We start from the raw sequence: 26,446 nt of genomic DNA, 5'->3' as shown, positions 1-26,446 counted from the left end.
CTTCTTGGTGTCCATTTCTCTAGTTCTCAGTCAGGGTGATTGTATTGTGTTTTATGATGCTGGTGGACTGTACCTGGTTTTTGCAATGCACAGCAGGATAAAACAGCATTTCATCTCGGAAATTACTGTGAAAATGTTCATTTTAAAAGCTTAGCCCTTGTCTCATGTCTTTCGTCATCATAGCCCAGTTTTCCCCCTATATGTAACGAGAATACAGCCTGGCTCTTGGCACTGGAGCATTCCACAGAACCTGCTCTTATCTACTACCATGTGTGCGGGGTGGTGAGTAAAAAGCTTGTCCAACAATCACCCCTACACAGAAGCCTCAAAACATCGTAGGGGGCTTCGGTGAGGGGTACCTGCACACAGGAAATCTATGCAGCATCATCAGCAGACTGGGATTGGCACCCAGGAGCTAGCTGTGAAATCACGGAAGAAGTGACAGTGCAAACTTGACATGCATCAATACATGCATAAAGTCGAAGTGGCACACTAAGCCTTTGGGGGGCACAACTGGCCAGTCACCATCTCTGTGCAGGGTCTGTGCTGTGACCCCCATCAGCTTCTGTGCGCTGGGGCCAAGGCATGTCTCCCGCTAGTACCACATAGTACACACACATTGAGATTATACTTACATGGAGGTGAACTTTTTTGCCAGGGCAGACTGATTTATTTACTCTTCCAATTGAATGGTCATATTCTGTAGAGTGGCAAAAGTCCATAAACTGTGACTAATAGTTAAAAATCCCGATTGCTGTGATATGGGCTCGCCGAAAATGTACCTTGATGGTGTTGACTCTTACAGGAAGTTTAATATTTGTGCAAGAAGTTTAAGTTGTCTGTAGTCTGACCCAAAAAAAAAAAAAATGAATGCTAAAATTGTGAAGTGAAAATATTACGGCACTTATTAAAAAAAACTAAGATGAAAACAGATCAAAAGGAAAATTATTCATTTTTTGTCCAATAAGTCAGGACAAGAATGAGATGCAATGAGATGTTAGATGTTAGATGAAGCTTACTGTGAGGAAAGTATTTCAGTGGATTTTAACAAGTTATAAACCACACTTCAAGTCAGCAAAGTGAAAAGGCATTCTGAATGAAGAAGAAACTAACAATCGTAGTGTGCTTTTCATTTGATCATATAAAATGTTGAGCACTGTGCACCGGTTTGATACAGAAATAAAACGTGAGCCTCACCTAGGAAAGACCAAGGGTAAGCGAGGATATGTGTGAGGGGTAATTTATGTTAATAAAGTTATAACGTTAATTAGAAATCTCTACATGTAGAATGGTGAAAGTTAGTCTAGTGGTATTACCTAATATTATGTCATTGACTTCTAATAAAAGTCACATCTGGTCATACAGGAGATGGGCACTGTGAACTTGTAGATTACCAGTACAAGATACACTGATTGACTGGTGCATTAGTGTTAATACATGTCACAGAAAGTAACAGTTTTGTATCCCCTTTCACCTTCATCAGGGTTAAGATGACCACCATATTCCAGGTCATCTCGGAGGTGTTTCTAGTCCTGGGTTTTCATATGACAAATTCATTTATTCTGGGTGGTGTTGTCTTGATTTACTTCAATCTGCAGTAATTAAGCAAGTAATCAAGTCCCAGAAGCCTTCGTAAATGCACCAAGAAGTGCTATATAAGAGCACCCCGGTCCGGCTGCGTGGTGAACGTGTTAGATTTGAACCTTTTGTGCTTAGGGGACAGGGACAGCAACCGGGAGAAGAGACTGGTCCCAACAAACGCAGCGCCATGGAAGTGCCACTGTGTACAACAACAGCAGAGAGGACTTCAAGCCCCAGAAGCCCTTGTAACATTGCACCTGTACCAATAAGTGCTAAATAAGAGCATTGCGGCCCCGCTGGCTGAGACGTGCGCAGGCTGCACCCAGGCAAAGCCTGGGTCAAAGGCACGCACCTCCATGCCCGTCGGAGCCAGGATGAGCCTGGGCAGGGCCACCTCTCTGGGCTTTTTATAAAGAGACTTTTTTGGAAGCAGGTACTTTGATTTACAAAGATAGTGATTTTAAAAATGAACATGCTGGGAGTTAGAAAAGACCCACAATATTGAGCCGATGAAGGTTTGATCCTTGAACCGTTGCTGACTATGTTTGGAATGTAAACAAAGGAACAGTTAGACATTGGTTTGACTGTCTGGCATTGTGTAAAACGCTTTGGCGGGATATATTGTCATTAACAAATTCGTACGCCATTGATAGGAATTTTAGTTCTGCATGCTAGTGCACAATCAGTCAAAGGTTTTCTACGGTGCGCAGTCCCGAATGGGGAAACGTAAAGCAACAGAAGCACCCCCTGGGAAGGGAAAGACACCGAAGCTAAAGAGGAGTGTGGCAGACAATTGTTTAGTAGCAGACATAGACAGCCTCATAGAGGAGGTGGAAACTATGTTAGGAGGGAAATCTAATAATCAAAAACTGTCTGCAGGCAAAGATAACGTATCTCTGTGTCATATAGGACTCGGGAGGCCAAAGGTCTACAAGCATTTGCAATGCAGCGGGTCTCGCGTTTTCTAATGTTAGAGCTGATAGCGTTGTAAACTCCTAACCCGACTTTTCACCTATCTGGCAAAAGTGCATTTATATAAGTAACCCAAAAAAGTGCAATTAACTATGTAAAGTACTCGACTTCTGCCAAGCGAGATCGCGCTCGTAAATTAGAGAAAAAGAAGTCCACGAGCCCGATGGAAAACAGCGAGCCTCGCATGTTTTCTGTACTTGGTCGCTGCGCTCGAGGAGGGCTAGCCACCGGAAAAGGCATGACGTATACGTGCCTTCGACTAATGAAAGCAAGCAGATTTTATTAGGCAAGCCCCCGAACCAATAAAAAACACTGACGTGAAGTTGACAGAGCTCAGAGCCCTTTTCTGAACACTAAAGAGTCTTGCTGCGATACGCATGCGCGAGCGCATGCAACACAGGCTCGACCCTAAAAAATCAGCATGACTGTGTGGGGACAACTAACCAAAATAAGCACACAACGTGAAGCAAGCAACATCTCATCTTTAAACCAAGCAAGACTGCCAATAACCCTAAATTCTCCAGAGGCAAGCACAGTTTTGATACATTCCTGGGGGCTGGAGGAGGTGGAAAGGAAGGCCTTATTTGTACAAATAGATTGATCCCACTAGTAAATAATGAGGGGGAGATGGTTGACCAGGTCCTAAGTACATGTGCATTAAAGGAGGTAGATCACGAGAGCAAGGGCAAGTCGAGCAATTACAATTACTGAGAACACAGAGCTGCATTTGCTGCACTAGGGAATGGCAGGAATTATTGTTAGCAAAAGTGTATGCATTAGAAAAGGAAGTTGAGGGTTTAGATGTCCAGTAAAGTCCCCAACGGCACAACCAGGGAACTTCCTCTTGTAAATTATTAACAGAACTAGAGCAAGGGCACACAAAAGTATCATATTGGCATATTTGGAAACCTCAATTCGCACAGGGAAGAGCCCCACTGGACTGCACAAGAGGCACCACCCCAATCTTGGAGAAGACATCAAATGGATGAAGGCGGTGTATTGAGTAAAGGCCTGCAAGAACAAAAATGGGAAACCACAGAGGCAAGCACACTATTAAAGAGGGCAAAAATGTAAACAGGGAGCATAGAATTGATTTAAGGAATGTCCCGAAACTTAACAAGGGAAGCTGGGCAGGAGAGGACTACCTGAAAAATAAAATCACTCTCTGGATTAGGCATAAACATCAATGTTTATCAGTTGTGCATTCGGATATAGTGAGGGTGGAACGTTTGACAGAAGATATTGGAAATTGTGACACCATTTTAGTAAGCTTCCCAAATAGAGCAATTGTCGATAGCATAATAGCAATGGAAGTAAGAGCAAGCTCAGAAACCCATCAGACTATGAGGTTCAAATTGAATAGAACTATGGTAATTCAAGCTTCTATCAAGAGGAACAGTGGTTCATGAGTAAATACAGCACATCATAGGCAAGAAACACAGGATTTAGAATCTGCACACTGACTGAATATAAAAACGCTTTATATGACAATAAGGAAGGCCCTCTAATGGAATGGGGAAATAATCTAGAGGGAATTCAGGGGTAAAGTGTGAGGCAGGAAATATGTCAGTTAGTATAGAACGAGAGAAATAAAGAAAAAAGTAACACTGATTCAAAGTGAAAAGCTTATTTGCAGGTCTCCAGGGCTCAAGAAACTGATTCCATAGCTTTGGTTTCATGTAACGTTGAAGGGTTGAAAGATAAGCTTCAGGACCCTGACTGGCATCATTACATTGAACAGTTTCACATTTGTCTATTCCAGGAGACTTGGTTAATAGATCTACCAAACAAATGAGGGTGCAAAACGTTTTATATTGCAGTGATTCCATCTCCAAGATGTAGATGTTCTGGTGGTCTTGTCCTCTGGGTCAACATTACTCTAGATGTCACACTTAATGTACATCAGGTTGATTTGCAGGACATTTTCGATGTGTCTCAGTACGAAGGATATGACTTATTTCCATCTATTCAATGTTTATAATAGGCCTTGTACAATAAATTTGGAGTCCCTGGTCATAGCCATATTGGATGGTGTGCTAAACTATATAATTCCTAAAGAGACAGTAATCATAGGGGGTGATTTCAATTGCACTTATGAGTCAATAAATGGCAACAAGTTAATGTTGGGGGAAGAGGATGCAGCAAGGGGACTCCCACAGTTGGACATAGGTCTATGGGTTCCAGGCACTGTGGCAGCAATGCAATTACCACATATGACCATAGACCATGATTTAACAGCGTGCAATGGTAGGGTCTTTGCAGGGAACGCTGTGGATAGCACATTGCACAAATTCAGGAGAGGTAGTATACATTCAAGGATAGACTACATTCTACATAGTATTAATAGTTGGCATAGGATTACCATTTTTAAAGTGGATAAAAGAGAAGATAGTGATCGCTTTCCACTATGAAATGATAGGGAATTCTATAGAAACACATTGATTATACAGGAATCCTCTTGTAACTCAGCCATTGATTGGGAATGATCAAGGAACAGTCAAGTGGTCTTGTGTAATGTGTAATCTAAAAACAATGGCCAGTATTTATAACACATTCATTGAGGTGGTGGGTCCATAGGTTGAACAAGCCATTTCCTCTAGCTTAATACTGGTCATGAATCAAACACTTGTTGCATCATTAGAGCCTCTACTAACAAAGACAGCTAAGAGCAGATATAGGAATAAGGACAATATTGTCATAAAACATAATCCCTGGTACACAGCAGAACGTAAGTTGTCAAAAATTACTATTTCTAAAGAACCTAAAGGAGGGTAGTGCTAGCCAGGCAAGGGAAGCCAGGAATAGTTATAAGAAAATGCTGACTGCCACTTAAAGAAGATGGGAGGAGGCGAATTGGAATGACCTTATCCAGGCTGCAAAATTAAAAGATGAGGTCAATTTCTGGAGAATAGTAGCTAAAGGAAGCAAGGTTGTATAATTACAAACTGAACATCATTAGACCCTGCTGCTTGTGTTAAGCTCTTCACAGCTCTATATTCTACCCATGAGGAATGCTCGCTGGTAATGCAATATTCTGAGAACAACAAGGGTTGTATATCGCATTATAATATGGAGGAGACCTCACAAGCAATATATAGAATTCAACCAGGGAAAGTTCCAGTTCTGGAGATCTTCATAAGCATGACAAGGAAGTTTGGGTGCCCTATGTTAACAAGGACACGAACACTGTTGCATCAAGAGCCACCAATTCCTGCATCTTGGAAAGGGGCCGTAATAGTCGCTATATATAAAAAGGGGAGCAGAAAAAAGCCAGGGAACTATAGGCCTGTTAGTCTTATAGATATAATGAAGAAAATCTATGCAAGACAGATTCTTAAAAGATTGAGAGATTGGATTGATAACAGGAACATCGTATCAACCTTCCAAGCAGGGTTTAGAGCACACACAAGTATTGCCCAAGTGTTCAGACTTAATGGAAGTAAATTAAGATTAAGGGGGGACACATCTATGTAGCCTTCATAGACATAAAGGCGGCATTCCATATGGTACGGCGAAAGGCCTTATGGGCATCATTAGAGAAGCGGGGTGTACCTTTTGGCTAGATAGTCAGGTTGTGAACTGAATGGTGAAGTCACGCAACCAATCCCAATAAATAGAGGCCTGAGGCAGGGTTGCATGTTGGTGCCTATCCTGTTCTCACTCCACATTAATGATGTGGTGGACCATTTTAGCAAATGTATTAATGTTTCCCCAAAATGTGGTGGTAGCACAGTTTCTGCACTACTATTCAGAGACGACACTGTTTTGTTCAGAGACACCTAGGGTTCTGCAAAATTTATTGGATATTTTTACTGTATATTGTGTTGAGAATAGTTTAGAAATAAATATTGGAAAACTAAGTATATGACCATAAAACCACAAAGGAATTTCAAAATGGATTTCAAGTTGGACAGGCAAACTTTAGAGTTTGTGCCCAACTTTGTCTACCTGGGTGTAACTCTTGACTCAAGTATGTTGTGGACCCCCGAAATACTTAAGGCCAGCATGGCATGACACATAGCGCTGTAGTTGTAGGCCCCTAGTACCAGAGGAGCGTCACTTTTGGTGACGCTTCTCTGGCACTAAGCACAGCTCCGTATTTACAAGGTGGTGTTAAGCCACTTTTTGTGGCTTAACGACACTTTGTAAATACGGCCCCTTCCCACACAGCACTGTGCATGGAAGGGGCATGCAATGGGTGTTGCTGTGGGCGTGCTACAGCAATACCCATTGCATTTTGATGCTGCCTCAGATTTATGAAACTTCATAATCCTGAGGCAGCGCCAAAATCTAATGCCACCCCCAGGGGAGGCATTAGCAGGGCGCAACGAGGAGGAATACTTTAATTCTTCCTCATTATTTGCTTTTTCTATGCGTGCTGCATTCTGCAGTACACATAGAAAGAGCAAAATGCCAGAAATGATTGTTTATGTGCGGGAAGGTGTCCCTTCCTGCACATAAACAATCATTTGAACATGACGCTTTGGGACTTCTGTGTGTGCTGCATTGTGCAGTACACACAAAAGTGCCAAGGCGCCACTAGTGATTATTTATGTACAGGAAGGACACCTTCCCAGCACATAAACAATCACACCCCTCAACACAGACATCCTTGCACGATTGTGCAAGGATGCCTGCGTTGGCAGCTCAATTTAGCGCCAGCGCAGGTGGAATTCGAGGGGTGCGCCATATTCAGTTATATACGGCGCATCTGTGTTTCTAAAGTGACGCAGCACGGAGCTGCCAATTTTGGGGCAACATGTGCTGCGCCACTTTTCAATAAATCTGGCTCATAGATCTAGGGCTGACCTTAACAAATGTAATGCATCAGAGAGTAGACAGATTACACTGTCGTTAGAAATATATAAGCAGCAACAGAGGAGCATTGCCTCACAGGCTAAGAGCCAGCAGCAGAAAAATAAACGATATTTAATTATTGCTTTATTTTTCTGCTGCTGGCTTACCTAGCTTGTGAAGGAAGGCGCAGGGCTGGGCAATGGGAGGGGGAAGCAGTGGAGGAGTGGAGTTTTGGCTGGCACACTTAGGTTTCTCCAACCTGGCTGTGTTGCACAGTCAGGGTGGAGAAACTGCACAGACCACAGTGCACTGTATGAGTAGCAGACCAAGCCACTCAGACCAATCTTGGTGCTGCTCTCATGCTAGGTATGGCATGAAAGCAGTACCATAACTGCTGGGGAGCCTGTGCTGGTGTCCCAGTGAATGCTGGGACATCAGAGGGAAGAGGAGCAAGGCGGCAGGAGGCAGCTGTGGCAGCAGTGTCAGAATGGTAAGTGTTTTTGTTTTCTCATTTGTTACCCCCAATTAGTAATCAGCCGTGCTATATGGTTCAAAGCTGTGGGGGTAACTGACGTTAATTGTCTCATAAGAGCATAAAAGGAGAAAACAAACATGATAGAATTATTGGGTTTACCTGTGTCAACATCCCTAATGCCTACATACACTGATCTGGCTGTCAAGTACATAGAGCACATGGTATATCTACAGACATTGCTCTTTTGAGTCAGATTATGGTCGATACAGGAGTTGGTACACTATAGAGAGGGCATTGAAGAAGTAATGTGCTTTGATACTGGATTATTTTTTCCATGGCTTAGGTACATGCAGAAATGGTTGTATAAGCTTGGTTTTGATCTAATCAAAAAGAGAGTGCCCGCAGCTACATGAAATGAGGTAGTCTCACACTAGCGATTAACCTTTTGGCTCGAGAATCGTAACCCAATGGTTGCATTCATTATTGACATTTTGCTTATAATTTTTCATTCTCTGTCATTTCAATGCAGCACTTACATTTGATGCTTTGTTGAATTGTATTAAATGTGTAGATTAAATCACATTTATCATTGTGAGCGACATTGAGTACATGCATACGTTATGTCATCGTTTACAAAAATTAGCTTAACTCTTTTTTTCTTCCAAAAGGTACGCTTGGTATTTTGCTGCGATTGGATTTACTGTATTCCTAATGAGTTTCTTTCAAGTCTGGACATTTTCCCTTGCTGCAACACGACAGACGGCAAGGATTCGGCGCAAATTCTTCTATGCCATCCTTCATCAGGAAATGTCCTGGTTTGACAGAGCTAAGACTGGAACGCTAAACAGCAGGTTAACAGAGTAAGGAATTCTTTCTTGATTTAAGCATTCCATTTTAGATACTTCAGTGGTAAGTGGTTGAAAACTTCTTAATTTCAGTATGAATTGTGATGCTGTTTTTGAAGCTAAGAGAAAAGTATTTTCCTGACATCTCAGCTATCTCTTGTGCATACTATCTCATCAAGAACAATAACATAGAATATTAAATTCTTTTTGTGGCATTTGCATCATGTGCACAAAGCCTCTTCAAATCAGTTCTCTGCGGGGCACTAGCGACAGAGCACTTTTGCATTGAAACTTGTCATTATTGCACAATCTTTGTCATCGGCTGTCCAGTAGAAAATGGAATTAACGTTTTACTTAAAAATCAGTGCACAAATAGCTTTGAACTGACTAAAAAAACATTATGAACTGGTCAGTCGGTCCAAATGCTTTCTCAAAACTGTGTAGTCACTTGTGCAATTGTTTTAATCAATTGACGTTTTACTCATTATTGTTTATGTATTGACTTCTGCTATGTGTGGTGCTCAATCACAAAGTAACATTTATAACTGCGGCCTTCTCATGAATATGTATTTATGTAAAACTAATCAAAGCCATTGCCAAAAGAAATTTTATTACAAAGCATTTTATTTGTTTACCATTCTTTTATTTTGAGTAAAACATTCAACCTCTTCAGTAAATTTTGATCAGGCAAAATTCTACAGTATGAAATAGGGCACACGCCTACAACAGATCAGTTATAGTGAGCTCTTCCCCCTGATAAAAGTGACTAGGTGTGCAATATATCAGCTTCTCACACACCTTTATCATGTTTATTCAGCCTTATTGCTGAGTATTGGATTACTGGTTTAGAATGTAAGGAAACCTAACTCAAGCAGCAACCACAATTACTGTAAGGGTGCAGTCACAAGCAAATCCCAAATTATTCTGTGCTCAACCCTTTAGCAGCTTGACCCCAGAACAATCAAGCTTGACTTAGAGGCAAAGGATAACATATTCATGCATCACTCTAAACAGTAATAAAGTGAACACACATCTCAAGAAAAGCCACCACAAATCTAGAAAAATAGAGTCACATTTATTAAATTATTTGAAACTAAAATGACAACAATCCAATCAGCAGAACCAGATATATTTATTTTTTTAAGATTTCAGTAAGAATAGCACCTACGAGCAGAAAACACCAACTGTGTCGTGTGGGACCAGAACAAAGTCACAAATTCAGGCCAAGTACGATGGAGCACGGGCCTGATGCAGGCACCAAGTTAGTCCAGCTGAACAAAGTATCTTAAATTTTGATTACAGAGCATTGCAAGATCCTGTGTCGGGGATGCGTCATCCAATGTTGTTTCACAGGAAGCTGCAGGGCTGCAATGCAGAGTTCTGCATCATTATCGAAGATGCCATTGATCAGAGGTTCACGATGCAAAGGTCTGCATCGAGGGTGTGTCTCACAGCGGCAGGTCTGAGGAAGTGGTGAGCCGCAATGCAAAGTCCTGCATCAGGGATGTGTTGCGCTGCAGCTGTTCCAAACCAGCTGCGATGAGTTGAGTTGCACTGCACAGGTTGTACTTAATGGTCAACAGCTGGGCTAACAGAGAGGAGTCCCCACATGTTTTACTTCACAGAGAAGAAATCATGTAGGTGGAAACACTTATAAATAGCAATTCAGTTGACAAAGATAGTTGCCATGAGTAATAAGGACTGACGGAAATATGTCTCTTTTTTACCTAGGGAAACCAGACTGAGGAAATGCCTAAAAAGGTTGAGTTAGTGTATGTGGCATGTAAAGATGAATGTATGACTGTGAAACCAAAATAGGAGCAAAACAAGGTAATTAAGAATTTAATACAACTCCAAGTAGAGATGTGATTTTTCTGCGGTCCTGAAGAAGCCAATGTGACCAGATAAGGGCATGTTAAGGCTGAAACATGCAGACCTAAGCGGATGCAGAGTACATAATAAAAGTTCCAACTATCAAATCATCAACACATTGTTTTTTAATCTTGTTTAGTAGGCCCAAGAAATACAAAAAATACTATAAGTAGTTAGGGGCAGCGTGAGGCATGTTTAACATTTAGATCATGTACCCTGAAAAGAAAAGGTCCCGCTCAAAGAGCTACTTTGTACTTTCAAGGTTGAGCCCACCCAGCATTCAGTCTAATGTCTGTGGTTAGGACTTGATGGTGAAGCATACCACTGGACTGACAACACAGTGGGTGAGAGTCCTAATATTAACCCAATAGGGTTGCCAGAGTAGACCACTCTAGGTTGATAGGTTCCACCAATTTGTGAGCACTTAAAAAAAAAAAAAACTGGCAGAGCACTTTCAGGCCCACTTCCAAGGGTCCAGGAATGGGGTGGCAGTACTTGAGGGAAGAGGGCTCACAGCAAACAGTGTCCAGGTGCTGGGTTCAAAAAGGTTGGAGGGTTTCCTGTCTGAGGCTCTGCCAGGAGGCCAGCCAACTTGCCCTTGGAGTACTTTGGTGGTCCTGGGATCAAATTGCAGGCCCAGTCCTTCTTAATCAAGCAGCAGGGCAGCAGGGCAACAGGGCACCAGAATAGCAGCCTCTCTTGCACAACAGCACAGCAGTCCTCCAAAAAAAGGTGCATAGAATTTACTGCCTCGCTGCCCTGTCCCCAGCTTGTCTGGAGACACAAAAGACTAGTGTCAAAACATTTTGAGAGAATGCTGGGCATTTGTGATATGCAAGTGTAGTAGGTAACAGCTCATCCCTCTCATTGAATCAGAGATGGCCCATCCTGCCAACACCTATTCCCCCTTTGTCTCACTGTCTGGGAGAAATACACAAACACTAACTGCCAGATTCACTTAGTCATGTGGATACTGGTGGCAGGAGAAAAATGGTCAGGACAAGAGAATGCCAACTTTCTAAATGTGGCATTTTCAGAGCATTTGGGGTACAAGACATTAGCACAGCACCTGCATAAAGTAGGGTCAACATGGGTGTTACCCTTATCATGGGCATGTCCTTCCCTGAGTTTGCTAGAGAAGCATTTAATCCATTAAAATATAATGAAAATAAAATACGGACCAGGACACATCCCTCTAGGGCTTCTCATTGTAGCTCAAAAGTGTTGGTGGCCACCATGGGGTCCTAACCCCAACCTCTGTCTTTCTTTTTCTAAATCAAAGGACTGCCTATCTAAATCCAGCTGTTGCTTCTTGAGCTTCAGCCTGGATTCTTCCACTCTCAATCTATTGAGCTCCCTTTCTAACACTCTGTCATCAGGGTGGGTGGGTTGGGCATGTCTTGATACAGAAGAATGGTGAGAATGAACATAGGGAGACCTGGCCCTAACAGATGGCACTCTAACATTCTGGCCTACAGAAGTAATACTTCTACTGTGATGAGAAGCAACACTATTACTGTGATGTGAATTCACATCAGTACCAGCTATGCTAGGTGGCCTGCTAAGGGGCAGGTTGGAAAGATTCCCTCCCAAATCTTTCACTTGGGGTGCCCCAGAATCAGAGTGGGAACCATCAGCTAATTTCTCACCAGAAGTGCCAACTAAGGTCTTATCTTGTTCAATGAGCATATTAACTAACAGTTGTCTTGAGGGATTCTTCCCTACCCCTAAACCTCTATCTATGCAGAGACTCCTTGCTTCCTTCCATCTAAGGTTGTCATAAGCTATGCTGGCTAGATCAATAGTTTGGCCTGTATCAGACATGATAGAAAAGGTTTAAGGGACAGAAAAAGAAAGAAAAAGTTTCAGAACTTTTTAAAGAACAGAAAAAATGTTTTTTTAAAACTTTTTAAGAACTTTTTGAAAGTTTTAGAGGTACTTCTCAACACTTAGCAAAGAAGTGAGAGAAGAAAAGCAAAACTTTTTGGTTAGGTGTACATACACTGAACTTGTTTTGTATATTTTTCTCTTATGAAAAGTACAAAATGACAAAGTGCTAAGTAGTTGCAAAGTACTTATCCCACCGCTGCACAACCAATGTAGGAGGTTGGACTGGCTTGTAGTAAGTACCAAGGGGTACTTACACCTTGCACCAGGCCCCGGTATCCCTTATTAGTGTAGAGGGGTGTCTAGCAGCTTAGGATGATAGAAACGGTACCTTAGCAGAGCAGCTTAGGCTGAACTAGGAGACGAGTGAAGCTCCTACAGTACCACTAGTGTCACTTGCACAATATCATAAGAAAACACAATACACAGATATACTAAAAATAAAGGTACTTTATTTTTATGACAATATGCCAAAATATCTCAGTGAGTACCCTCAGTATGAGGATAGAAAATATACACAAGATATATGTACACAAGACCAAAATATGCAGTAATAGCAATAGAAAACAGTGCAAACAATGTATAGTCACAATAGAATGCAATGGGGGCACATAGGGATAGGGGCCACACAAACCATATACTCTAGAAGTGGAATGCGAACCACGAATGGACCCCAAACCTATGTGACCTTGTAGAGGGTCGCTGGGACTGTAAGGAAACAGTGAGGGTTAGAAAAATAGCCCACCCCAAGACCCTGAAAAGTGGGTGCAAAGTGCACCTAAGTTCCCCAAAGAGCACAGAAGTTGTGATAGGGGAATTCTGCAGGAAAGACCAACACCAGCAATGCAACAATAATGGATTTCCAGACGAGAGTACCTGTGGAACAAGGGGACCAAGTCCAAAAGTCACGACCACGGAATGCCCAGGAAATGCCAGCATGTGGGTGCAAAGAAGCTGCCTCCGGATGGTAGAAGCTGTGGATTCTGCAAGAACGAGAAGGGCTAGAAACTTCCCCTTTGGAGGATGGATGTCCCACGTCGTGAAGAGTCGTGCAGAAGTGTTTCCGTGCAGAAAGACCGCAAACAAGCCTTGCTAGCTGCAAAGGTCATGGTTAGGGTTTTTGGATGCTGCTGTGGCCCAGGAGGGACCAGGATGTCGCCAATTGCGTGAGGAGATAGAGAGGGTGTCCAGCAAGACAAAGAGTCCACTCAGAAGCAAGCAGCACCCGGAGAAGTGCCGGAACAGGCACTACGAAGTGGAATAAACCGGAGCTCACCCGAAGTTGCACAAGAGAGTCCCACGACGCCGGAGGACAACTCAGGAGGTTGTGCAATGCAGGTTAGAGTTCCGGGGACCCAGGCTTGGCTGTGCACAAAGGAAATCCTGGAAGAGTGCACAGGAGCCGGAGTAGCTGCAAAACACGCCGTTCCCAGCAATGCAGTCTAGCGTGGGAAGGCAAGGACTTACCTCCACCAAACTTGGACTGAAGAGTCACTGGACTGTGGGAGTCACTTGGACAGAGTTGCTGAATTCAAGGGACCTCGCTCGAGACCCAGAGGACCGGTGATGCAGTTCTTTGGTGCCTGCGGTTGCAGGGGGAAGATTCCGTCGACCCACGGGAGATTTCTTCGGAGCTTCTAGTGCAGAGAGGAGGCAGACTACCCCCACAGCATACACCACCAGGAAAACAGTCGAGAAGGCGGCAGGGTCAGCGTTACAAGGTCGCAGTAGTCGTCTTTGCTACTTTGTTGCAGTTTTGCAGGCTTCCAGCGCGGTCAGCAGTCGATTCCTTGGCAGAAGGTGAAGAGAGAGATGCAGAGGAACTCTGATGAGCTCTTGCATTTGTTATCTAAGAAATTCCCCAAAGCAGAGACCCTAAATAGCCAGAAAAGGAGGTTTGGCTACCTAGGAGAGAGGATAGGCTAGCAACACCTGAAGGAGCCTATCAGAAGGAGTCTCTGACATCACCTGCTGGCACTGGCCACTCAGAGCAGTCCAGTGTGCCAGCAGCACCTCTGTTTCCAAGATGGCAGAGGTCTGGAGCACACTGGAGGAGCTCTGGGCACCTCCCAGGGAAGGTGCAGGTCAGGGGAGTGGTCACTCCCCTTTCCTTTGTCCAGTTTCACGCCAGAGCAGGGCTGAGGGATCCCTGAACCGGTGCAGACTGGCTTATGCAGAGATGGGCACCATCTGTGCCCATCAAAGCATTTCCAGAAGCTGGGGGAGGCTACTCCTCCGCAGCCCTGACACCTTTTTCCAAAGGGAGAGGGTGTAACACCCTCTCTCTGAGGAAGTCCTTTGTTCTGCCCACCTGGGCCAAGCCTGGCTGGACCCCAGGAAGGCAGAAACCTGTCTGAGGGGTTGGCAGCAGCAGCAGCTGCAGTGAAACCCCGGGAAAGGTAGTTTGGCAGTACCCGGGTCTGAGCTAGAGACTCGGGAGATCATGGAATTGTCTCCCCAATGCCAGAATGGCATTGGGGTGACAATTCCATGATCTTAGACATGTTACATGGCCATGTTCGGAGTTACCATTGTGACGCTATACATATGTCGTGACATATGTATAGTGCACGCTTGTAATGGTGTCCCCACACTCACAAAGTCCGGGGAATTTGCCCTGAACAATGTGGGGGCACCTTGGCTAGTGCCAGGGTGCCCACACACTAAGTAACGTAGCTCCCAACCTTTACCAGGTAAAGGTTAGACATATAGGTGACTTATAATTTACTTAAGTGCAGTGGTAAATGGCTGTGAAATAACGTGGACGTTATTTCACTCAGGCTGCAATGGCAGGCCTGTGTAAGAATTGTCAGATCTCCCTATGGGTGGCACAAGAAATGCTGCAGCTCATAGGGATCTCCTGGAACCCCAATACCCTGGGTACCTCAGTTCCATATACTAGGGAATTATAAGGGTGTTCCAGTATGCCAATGTAAATTGGTGAAATTGGTCACTAGCCTGTTAGTGACAATTTGGAAAGAAATGAGAGAGCATAACCACTGAGGTTCTGGATAGCAGAGCCTCAGTGAGACAGTTAGTCATAACACAGGTAACACATACAGGGCACACTTATGAGCACTGGGGCCCTGGCTGGCAGGGTCCCAGTGACACATACAACTAAAACAACATATATACAGTGAAATATGGGGGTAACATGCCAGGCAAGATGGTACTTTCCTACAACAGTCCAGTCTCAACTGCCAGGACAGGTCCTCCCTGAAAGAGAACACAAGTAACCGAAGACTGGGAACTGCTGCAAGAGTAATTACTTTGTAGCAAATTACCTCAGTGATGTAATAGTTAAATGTGTTTATCAAACACAGTCGGAGTATATAATGATTGTCAGTGGTTTGGAAGGTTCTTTTACTTTGTTAATATGCGCAGACATTTTACAGGGATTATTTTAACTTTATTCCGAATCCTTTATTCTTTAAAAGTCAAAACTTAATAAATGTGTTGCGAATACATTCATACACAATACAAATTACACACACAACAAACTTACATGAAATAACCTAAGACCATTATGGATAAAATGAATCAATAAATACTGCTAAGGGACGGGAGGGAGGACATGCCTTTATTTATACCTGCCACCTCGCCCTGCTTTCGGCGTGGTCGGACACCCTTCTCACCAGTGGCAAGTGGCTCACTACATACTCAAATTGCAGCCGTCTTCTGCTACCAAAGTAAGGGGACAAGGCCCATTTTCCTTGATTACGTTAAGGGCACTGTTCCTACACCACAATTTGATTGTAGACAGTCAGTCAAAGACTTTGTTATGCAATCCGACTTTTATTGATTGAGATGGTCAGCAATGTATAGGCCATCCCACCTCTCGCCCTTTAGGTGCCTTAGCATGTATTAACTTTCTGTATAGAAAAACGATAATTTGCATTCTCAATCATTCTCTCCTCCCTGATTCTCTGTTCTCGCTCTCTCTTATTTTACGTTTCTCTCTCTTTAGCGACATCAACACCATTCGTGATGGCCTTGGAGACAAAGTGTCCATGTTTGCACAATATCTCTCAAATTTTGTGGCAGGGATCGTCATTGGATTTGTATACGGCTGGAAATTAACATTGGTAATTTTATCAATCTGCCCATTACTTGCAGCAACAGCAGCAATTTCTTCAAAAGTAAGTAAAGGCACAACAAGACGAATTTACTTATTTTTAAAACCAGGTGACATTTAAAAAAAAAAACTATAGATCTGGTATTGCGGGTTCTGTATTCTTAAATAAATACAGGTCAAACGCTGCAGTTGAAACTTTGGTATAGAACACTAGTAAAAAGACTATGGGGGTGATTCTAACCCCGGCGGTCGGCGGAGAGGCGGCGGTCGGACCGCGAACAGACCGGCGGTCCAAAAAATGGCATTCTGACCACGGCGGTCACCGCCGCAATCGACCGCCACTTTCCCACTCCGACCGCCACGGCGGTCATGACCGACGGGCTGGAGTTTGCGCACTCCGGCCCGGCGGTCGACCCAAGACCGCCAACCGCATCATGACCCTGCTTACCGCCGCGGTTTTTGGCGGTCGGGAACCGCCATGCGAACCATGGCGGTAGGCACTATCGGGGCCAGGGAATTCCATCCCTGGCACTGATAGGGGTCTCCCCCACCCCCCACTACCCCCCTTGAGTCCCGCCCCACACCCTCCACCCCCCCAGAGGTGGTACGAACCCCCTGCCCCCCCCACCCCGACATGCACATACACGCACCCCGACATGCACGCACCCCCAACATGCACATATGCACACCCCCTACACACACACATACACAACGGGGGCACATACCTGCACACATACATGCCAACATGCGCACCCGCCGAACTACACACATTGCCCATAGGCACAGCAGCACCCCCCGCCCGCATGCACGCACTCACACACCCCCTCTACACACCCCCATGCACGTACACATCACACAACACCCCCCCCACCCCCTCCCCTCACGGACGATCAACTTACCTTGTGCGTTGGTCCTCCGGGAGGCGACGGGAGCCATAGGGACGTGACCGCCAACAGAAGACCGCCACACAGAAATGTGGGTCGTAATTCTGTGGGTGGTGTTCTGCTGGCGTGGCGGTGGAGGTTGACCAGTCTCCACTTTCCCGCCGACCGCCAGTGTGGCTGCTGGCGGTTTTCCGGCGGAACGCTCCCAGCGGTCGGAATACGCGCCGCGGCATACCGCCGCGGTTGGCGGTCTTTACCGCGGCGGTAACTCGGCGGTCTTGCGAAAAGACCGCCAAGGTCAGAATCACCCCCTATGTCATACGAAAATTGCATTATTAAGAGTGGGAGAGGGCAATTGTGATTTGTATCCAATTCCACTTTCCAAATACTTTGTGATGTCTAGATTTGGAATTGAATCATGCATTGATTTAGTGTGCAGATTTCTAGTACTTTGCGAGGATGCCACTGGGCTCCTTGATCCACATTTTAAAATAATTTATTTAAATGAGTCAAAGACAAAGAAAGATCAGTACTATTGCCACCAGATACTTCTTGCTACTATCGCTAATCACATCTTCATCTGGAAAATTATTCAAAGTGATGCAGGAAACAATAAGCACGTGATATATGACGCTCAATGGAAACAAACAGTCGGCCAAATGTGTAACACTTCAGGAAGTTAAAGCAACTACATACAGTATAGAACGCAAAAAAGGGCAATACTTAACATGATTAAAAAGATAAATTGTGGCAGACAGTATAAGAAAACCGTCGTTTTAAGAGCCTATGATGATCCACCAGTGGTAAAATGTTTATGAATGAATGAGTTGATGTTTAGGTTAGAGTTGGTTTTAGGCAGATCATCCCTGGTTTGCAGCAGAAATTGTGCTTGCTATTAAAAGCTACTAACTTGGGATCATATTTAAGAAAAATAGTGTTGCACTGTTTCTTGCGCCCCTTAGCGCCCCCCCTAACACCACCATGTGTGCACCGTATTTAAAATACGGCGCACCATGGCGGTAGTTAGGGAACTAGCATCAGAATGTTTAATGCTAGTCCGGAGCTTTGCAAGATTAGCTTTAAAAATGTTGACGCTAATCCTGCAAAGTTCATTGAGGCCCATCGTAATCAATGGTGTGCCTCCTTTTAACTTTTGCTTTGAGCAGGCGTTAAAAGTGAAAAAAAAATGATACAAAGAAATCTCTTCGATTTCTTCGTGCCATTTTTTCGGCCCCCCCTAACAGGGAATGTCCCCTTTACATACATTATGGCTGGCACAGGCATAATGTAATGCAAAGGGTTACAAAGTGGTGCAATGGATGCATTGCGCCACTTTATAAATATGGAGCGGGGATTTTGGCCTCGCTCGGCCACATTAGCAGAAACAAATGACACTAATGTGGCGCAAGGAGGCGCTAGGGGCTCATAAATATGGAGTTTAGTTTGTGAGCAAAGTACTCTCAGGTGTTTTCTCTGGGTGCAGCAAAGCAGCCAAAAGCTGCGCTTGGGTCACTGGTTATCATTTGAAGTCAAAGTAACTTCAACTAGACTCTCATCTTTCGTATTATCCTATACTCACAGTTCTTGCTAAGAATAACATTGTCATAAAACACTTCTGCAAGTAAGGGTTCTAATAACCCATTCTTCCACAAACTGTGAGGCCACAAGAAAAACCTAGCAGTATCACTGGAGAGATTCCAGTTGATTACAACTAAACAGTAAGCTAGTTACTTGGGCCCATACTTATTGGCTATTGGCATAGGGCAGCGCCACAAGTCTTGTTGTGCTGCCCTACGCCAATGTGAAAGGGAAGTAATGCACTATATTAATTAAATATGGTATATTCCTGTCCTTTCCCCCTGCGCTGGCACACAATTGGCTCCCTAGTGCCAAAAAAGGCATCCTTGCACTGTGGAACAAGGATGCTTGCGTTGCATGCAGGATTGTTTAAGTGCAGGAAAGGAGACCTTCCAGCACAAGAACAACTTTGAGAGTTATTTTCCTTGTTCTATGTGTGCTGTAGAATGCAGTATACATGGAAAGAGGTAAGAACAAGATGAAATGAAAATACTTCTCCTCACTACTTCTGCTCTTGGACTGCGTAAAATTTTGGCACTGCCTCAGGTTTACGTGATTAAGTAAATCTGGGGCAGACTCTAATCCATGGGTGTTGCATGGGAAAGCCCACTGCATTGCCCACAGAACACCTCCCAGGTGGAGTAAGGCAATTCAGTGACTTGCAGTGCTCTGTGTTGCTCCACATCAATAAGGCAATGCAAAGCCACGCAAAGTGGCTTTGTGGCGCCTCATAGATATGGTTGAGAGGCTTGCGCCACCGGAGCATCCTAAAAGGTGAAAGTCTGGTGGCACAAGCCTCTCATAATAATTATGCCGCTTGGTCTACAACAGAAATGTGGCCTCAAAAATCATCAATGAATCTCTAGGTAGCTTGGTTGCGCATTCAAGACTAGTACGAACAAGGTGGTGTGAAAGGTTGTAACATCTGAAAACAGAGGAAAATGTCCAGCATGAGAGTTAGGTGTGAAATCCTTCAGATGTATACATAACCTTGACAAAAGAAGAAACTTTTAGCTCGACACCCACAAAATCGCCACAGCAGCTTCCACATTGGTCTAATTAAGTTAAATTTCTTTGAGGATCTCCAGTTTATATTTCCAGTCCTTTGCAGTTAAGCTGCTGTTGCCATTCTGTGCAAGTGCATTCTCCGAGTATATATTTCCAACATACCAGGTTTTACCACAGATTGCCTCTTAAAAAGGCCTCTACAGCACATCCTAGCCATCGATATTTCATTTGTAGCAATAACTTCTAAATATTGCTCGCCCCTTTACATTAGGGGCGGGTGCTCCACTTGGAGCATGTTACAGGGTGGCAAAACGTTCCCAACTCAAATAACGACACAGACTCTTCTTGGCAATCCAAAAATAATATTTACTAACTGTCGCAACTGGGAGAAAAACCCTACGGACTGCACCTCAGCCCACCCAAGCTTCTTCTGAGAATTTCCTCAAATGGATGTTCGCAGCCAGGCCTTTTTATGCAATACAACGCGCTATTATATCTATGTTAGAAATGGGGTTTTTGGTTGGCAGTCAGGTTACCCCCTGTCCAAGCAAAAGCCCTCACTCTAGTCAGGGTAAGTCACACACAATCCAAGATTATCCTGTGCCCACCCTCTGGTAGCTTGGCACGAGCAGTCAGGCTTAACTTAGAAGGCAATGTGTAAAGTATTTATGCAATAAATCATACAATACCACCATATAGCACCACAAAAATACACCACAGTGTTTAGAAAAATATATAATATTTTTCAGGATAATTGTAGGTCAAAACGAATAAAGTTGCAATGTGAATTTGTAGAGATATCACTGAAAAGTGATATAAAGTGTCTTAAGTCTTTAAAAAGCAAACAAAGTCTCTTTCAAGCACAAAGTACCTGGTTTGGAGTGGAAAATCTCCTCAGAGGGCCACAGAAGTAGAGATACGTGGAAAAAGGGTGTGTGCATCGATTTCTCCCCAGCACACACAGACTTGCGTCGTTATTTTTCACGCGGGGAAGTCGTGCGTCATTTTCCGGCGTGCGGACAGTCTCTTTCTGTGGATCGCGGGGATTACCAGATGTCCGTGGATTCTCCTGCTTGTTTACCGGCTGCGCGTCATTCTGCGGGGCTGTGCATCGAAGTTTCACTCCCACGGCAGGCGTCGCGTCGATTTCTCCTCTGGAGGTCGGGCGGAGTTGTCCTTGCGAGGCCGTGCATCGAAGTTCCGGTAATCCCGAAGGTGTCACGTCAATCAGCGTCTGTGTGCAGCGTTTTTCTTGCCGCGGAACAAGCTGTGCGTCGAAAATTTAGACGCAAGAAGCGTCCAAGTGAAAAAGAGAAGTCTTTTTGGTCCTGAGACTTCAGGGAACAGGAGGCATGCTCTATCCAAGCCCTTGGAGAGCACTTTTTCAGCCAGACAAGAGTTTAGCAAGGCAGCAGGGAAACAGCAAGGCAGCAGTCCTTTGTAGAAAGCAGTCAGGTGAGTCCTTTAGGAAGCCAGGCAGTTCTTCTTGGCAGGATGCAGGTTCTGGTTCAGGTTTCTTCTCCAGCAAGTGTCTGATGAGGTAGGGCAGAGGCCCTGTTTTATACCCAAATGTGCCTTTGAAGTGGGGGAGACTTCAAAGAGTGGCTAAGAAGTGCACCAGGTCCCCTTTCAGTTCAATCCTGTCCGCCAAGGTCCCAGTAGGGGGTGTGGCAGTCCTTTGTGTGAGAGCAGGCCCTCCACCCTCCCAGCCCAGGAAGACCCATTCAAAATGCAGGTGTATGCAAGTGAGGCTGAGTACCCTGTGTTTGGGGTGTGTCTGAGTGAATGCACAAGGAGCTGTCAACTAAGCCCAGCTAGACGTGGATTGTAAGGCACAGAAAGATTTAAGTGCAAAGAAATGCTCACTTTCTAAAAGTGGCATTTCTAGAATAGTAATATTAAATCCAACTTCACCAGTCCGCAGGACTTTATATTACCATTCTGGCCATACTAAATATGACCTTCCTACTCCTTTCATATCAGCAGCTACCACTTTAATACTGTATGAGGGCAGCCCCAATGTTAGCCTATGTAGGGAGCAGGGCTCACAGTAGTGCAAAAACGAATTTAGGAGTTTTACACTACCAGGACATGTAAACTACACAGGTACATGTCCTGCCTTTCACCCACACAGCACCCTGCTCTAGGGGTTACCTAGGGCACACATTAGAGGTGACTTACATGTGGAGAAAGGGGAGGTTTAGGCTTGGCAAGTACTTTTAAATGCCAAGTCGAGGTGACAGTGAAACTGCACCCACAGGCCTTGCAATGGCAGGCCTGAGACAAGGAAAAGGGGCTACTTAAGTGGGTGGCACAACCAGTGCTGCAGGCCCACTAGTAGCATTTAATCTACAGGCCCTATGCACATAGAGTGCACATTACTAGGGACTTATAAGTAAATTAAACAGTCCAATCAGGTATGATTCAAGGTTACTATTTTTTTAAGGGAGAGAGCATATGCACTTTAGCACTGGTTAGCAGTGGTAAAGTGAGCAGAGTCTAAAAGGCAGCAAAAACAGTGTCCAAAAAGTGGAGGGAGGCAGGCAAAAAGTTAAGGGTGACCACCCTAAGGCTGTCCGGTCTAACAATATATTAAATAATAAGTAATTTGCAAGTTACAGATTCAAGATGGAAAAACAGGTAAAGACGTGTGACCCCATAACCCTGAATTCCTTAATCAACCCATTACACATTCTTTACTATACTTCAAACAATGCTTTATGACAGGGCATCATTGATCTAAGAATGCATTGGGGCTTCATAGTAGATATAAGCTCCTTAGAGTGTGTACTGGCAGCATTGTGTACCTGAGGCCTCTGTGTGCTCAGAATTAAGTTTATTTTCTGCACCCATTTTTTAATCAAGCACCTGTGTGCTCTGGGCTAATTCAATTATGAACCTATTGCCTAATCAGGCTACAATTTGTTTGAAGGCACAGAGGGCCTGATTCTGACTATGGCGGACGGCGGAGGCCGTCCGCCATAGTCCCGCCGCCAAATGACCGCACTGCGGTCAAAAGACCGCGGCGGCCATTCACACATTTCCTCTGGGCCGGCGGGTGCTCTCCAAAAGAGCGCCCGCCGGCCCAGAGGAAATGCCCCTGCAACGAGGACGCCAGCTCAGAATTGAGCCGGCGTAGTTGCAGGGGTGCGACGGGTGCAGTTGCACCCGTCGCGTATTTCAGTGTATGCAAAGTAGACACTGAAATACTTTTTGGGGCCCTCTTACGGGGGCCCCTGCAGTGCCCATGCCATTGGCATGGGCACTGCAGGGGCCCCCAGGGGCCCTGCGGCACCCCCTACCGCCATCCTGTTCATGCCGTGTTTGCCGCCATGAACAGGATTGCGGTAGGGGGTGTCTGAATCCTCATGGCGGCGGAGCGCGCTCCGCCGCCATGGAGGATTCCCCCGAGCAGCGGAAAGTCGGCGGGAGACCGCCGACTTTCCGCTTCTGACCGCGACTGAACCGCTGCGGTCAGAATGCTCGTGGGAGCACCGCCAGCCTGTTGGCGGTGCTCCCGTGGTCGGTGGCCCTGGCGGCCACCGGCCGCCAGGGTCAGAATGACCCCCAGAGTGTGTGCTGGGGTACTTGCGTGCTGATATCATAAATGCTTTTGGGTCAGTTAGACATGAGTTAGCTGTTAACTTAAAACCCTTTCAAGTTTCCTATCCCACAACATTCTTAGCTAAACTTTTCACCTTGTTTGTATCAGTGTGTGAGTTGGGCCTAAACTGTTCTTTTACTATAAACAGCTGTGAGGTTTCTGCTTGGGCCTGATGTTGTGCAATATTTTTGTATTTCATATTGTCTACATCGCGTTATTTTTTACATTCCCTATAACAAGCAAGGCGTTCCAAAAAAACTCTGCCAACCTCCATGTGGCAGAGTTTTTCTCGCATGTGGCTCGCCAACGTTAAGTTGGCAAGCATGTGAGAGAAAATTAAGCGCTAGACCACCTCCTGGAGAGATTTCATGTCCTGCCTTTCACCCACACAGCACCTTGCTCTAGGGGTTACCTAGGGCACACATTAGAGGTGTTACATGTGGAGAAAGGGGAGGTTTAGGCTTGGCAAGTACTTTTAAATGCCAAGTCGAGGTGACACTGAAACTGCACCCACAGGCCTTGCAATGGCAGGCCTGAGACAAGGAAAAGGGGCTACTTAAGTGGTTGGCACAACCAGTGCTGCAGGCCCACTAGTAGCATTTAATCTACAGGCCCTATGCACATAGAGTGCACATTACTAGGGACTTATAAGTAAATTAAATAGTCCAATCAGGTATGATTCATGGTTACCATGTTTTTAAGGGAGAGAGCATATGCACTTTAGCACTGGTTAGCAGTGGTAAAGTGTGCAGAGTCTAAAAGCCAGCAAAAACAGTGTCCAAAAAGTGGAGGGAGGCAGGCAAAAAGTTAGGGGTGACCACCCTAAGGCTGTCTGGTCTAACATGTGTCCCCCCCAGCTGAAAGTGGGGAGAGCTACCCGACCTCCTGGGAGCTCTCATCGTTAAGGCGGAAGTATCTGGAGAGACCATCAGCATTGGCGTGGTCAACCCCTGGGCGATGTTCCACCGTAAAGTCCAGCCCCTGTAGGGAAATGGACCACCTCAAGAGTTTTGGATTCTCCCCCCTCATCTGCATGAGCCATCTGAGGGGCCTGTGGTCTGTCTGAACCCGGAAGTGAGTCCCAAACAGGTAGGGTCTTAGCTTCTTCAGTGCCCAGACCACAGCAAAAGCTTCTCTCTCAATAGCACTCCACCTCTGTTCCCGTGGTAATAGCCTTCTGCTAATAAAGACTGCTGGTTGGTCTAGGCCCTCCTCATTTAGCTGTGCTAGGACCGCCCCTATGCCATGCTCTGAAGTGTCTGTCTGCACGATAAATTCCTGGGAGTAGTCAGGGGCCTTGAGCACGGGGGCTGTGCACATGGCTTCCTTCAGGGAGTCAAAGGCTTTCTGACAAGCCTCTGTCCAATTCACCAACCTAGGTTGTTTCTTGGAAGTGAGTTCTGTCAAGGGTGACACAATGGTACCATAGCCCTTGACAAATCTGCGGTAGTATCCTGTGAGGCCTAAAAATACTCTCACCTCAGTCTGAGTTCTAGGTGGTTGCTTGGCCTTGATAGTTTCAATCTTGGCCTGGAGTGGCTGCACCTTGCCACCACCCACTAGGTGTCCCAAGTACACCACGGAACCCTGCCCAATCTGGCACTTACTAGCCTTGATGGTCAGGCCTGCCTGTTGCAGGACCTGAAGCACCTCCTTGAGGTGGAGCAGGTGTTCCTCCCAGCTGGAACTGTAGACAGCTATGTCATCAAGGTAGGCTGCGCAGAAGGCATCCTTGCCAGCTAGGACCCCGTTAACCAACCGTTGGAAGGTAGCGGGGGCATTTTTCAATCCAAATGGCATCACCCGGAACTGGTAATGGCCATCAGGGGTTGAGAATGCGGATCTTTCTTTAGCCCCCTCAGTCAGGGCGATCTGCCAATACCCTGAAGTAAGATCAAACGTACTCAGGAACTTGGCAGCGCCCAGCCTGTCAACGAGCTCATTAGCTCGGGGGATGGGGTGAGCATTGGTCCGTGTGACTGAGTTGAGACCCCAGTACTCCACACAAAACCGGAGTTCTGGCTTCACACCTGGGGCAGTAGCCTTAGGGACCAACACCACTGGGCTGGCCCAGGGACTACTGGATTTCTCGATAACCCTTAGAGCTAACATCTTGGAGACCTCCTCCTTGATGCTGGCCTTCACCTTATCCGATAACCTGTAAATTTTATTCTTCACAGGGAGACTGTCAACGGTGTCAATGTCATGAACACAGAGGTGGGTCAGTCCAGGAGTAAGGGAGAACAGGGGGGAGAACTGCTCCAACAGCTCATAGCAGTCTCCTTTCTGGTTTAGAGTCAGGGAGTCAGAAAGAATGACCCCTTTCACTGACCCATCACCTTCTTGGGCAGAGAGGAGGTCGGGGAGAGGTTCACTCTCCTCTTCCATTCCTTCATCTGTGACCAGAAGCATGTTGACCTCAGACCTCTCAAAATGAGCTTTTAGTCGGTTAACATGGAGCACCCTTAGAGGGTTCCTAGGGGTTTGGAGGTCCACTAGGTAAGTGGCCTCCCCTTTCCGCTCCTTTACTTCAAATGGGTCAGACCAGCGGTCCTGGAGAGCTCTAGGTTCTACTGGCTCCATTACCCGCACTTTGTCTCCAGGTGGAAACTCTACCAGGGTGGCCTTCTGGTCATACCAGCGTTTCATTACCTCTTGACTGGCCTCAAGGTTACTTTGGGCCTCTTTCCAGAAGCGGGTCATCTGGTTGAAGAGGGCCAACATGTAGCTGACCACATCCTAAGAGGGGGCCTTTGGAGCTTTTTCCAACCCCTCCTTGACAATGCTTAAGGGTCCCCTGACAGGGTACCCATAGAGAAGCTCAAAGGGACTGAACCCCACCCCCCTCTGGGGGACCTCTCTGTAAGC

The 26,446-nt window shown here is 45.5% G+C and overlaps 1 protein-coding gene across 8 annotated transcripts in view; it reads left to right on the top strand.

The window, feature by feature from the left end:
- The window catches only part of LOC138262021 (ATP-dependent translocase ABCB1-like), a 920,359-nt gene that overhangs the window by 193,039 nt on the left and 700,874 nt on the right, over nucleotides 1-26,446 (top strand). For all 8 annotated transcript variants that reach the window (XM_069211673.1, XM_069211677.1, XM_069211676.1 and 5 more), the window contains 2 exons: nucleotides 8,494-8,685; nucleotides 16,397-16,568. In XM_069211673.1, the coding sequence (XP_069067774.1) occupies nucleotides 8,494-8,685; nucleotides 16,397-16,568 (364 nt within the window). The remainder of the gene's footprint in view (nucleotides 1-8,493; nucleotides 8,686-16,396; nucleotides 16,569-26,446) is intronic.

The sequence above is a fragment of the Pleurodeles waltl genome, chromosome 10, assembly GCF_031143425.1.
Source record: "Pleurodeles waltl isolate 20211129_DDA chromosome 10, aPleWal1.hap1.20221129, whole genome shotgun sequence".
Taxonomy (NCBI): domain Eukaryota; kingdom Metazoa; phylum Chordata; class Amphibia; order Caudata; family Salamandridae; genus Pleurodeles; species Pleurodeles waltl.
The sequence above is the reverse complement of the archived record's forward strand: the minus strand, read 5'-3'. Positions and strand labels throughout refer to the sequence as shown.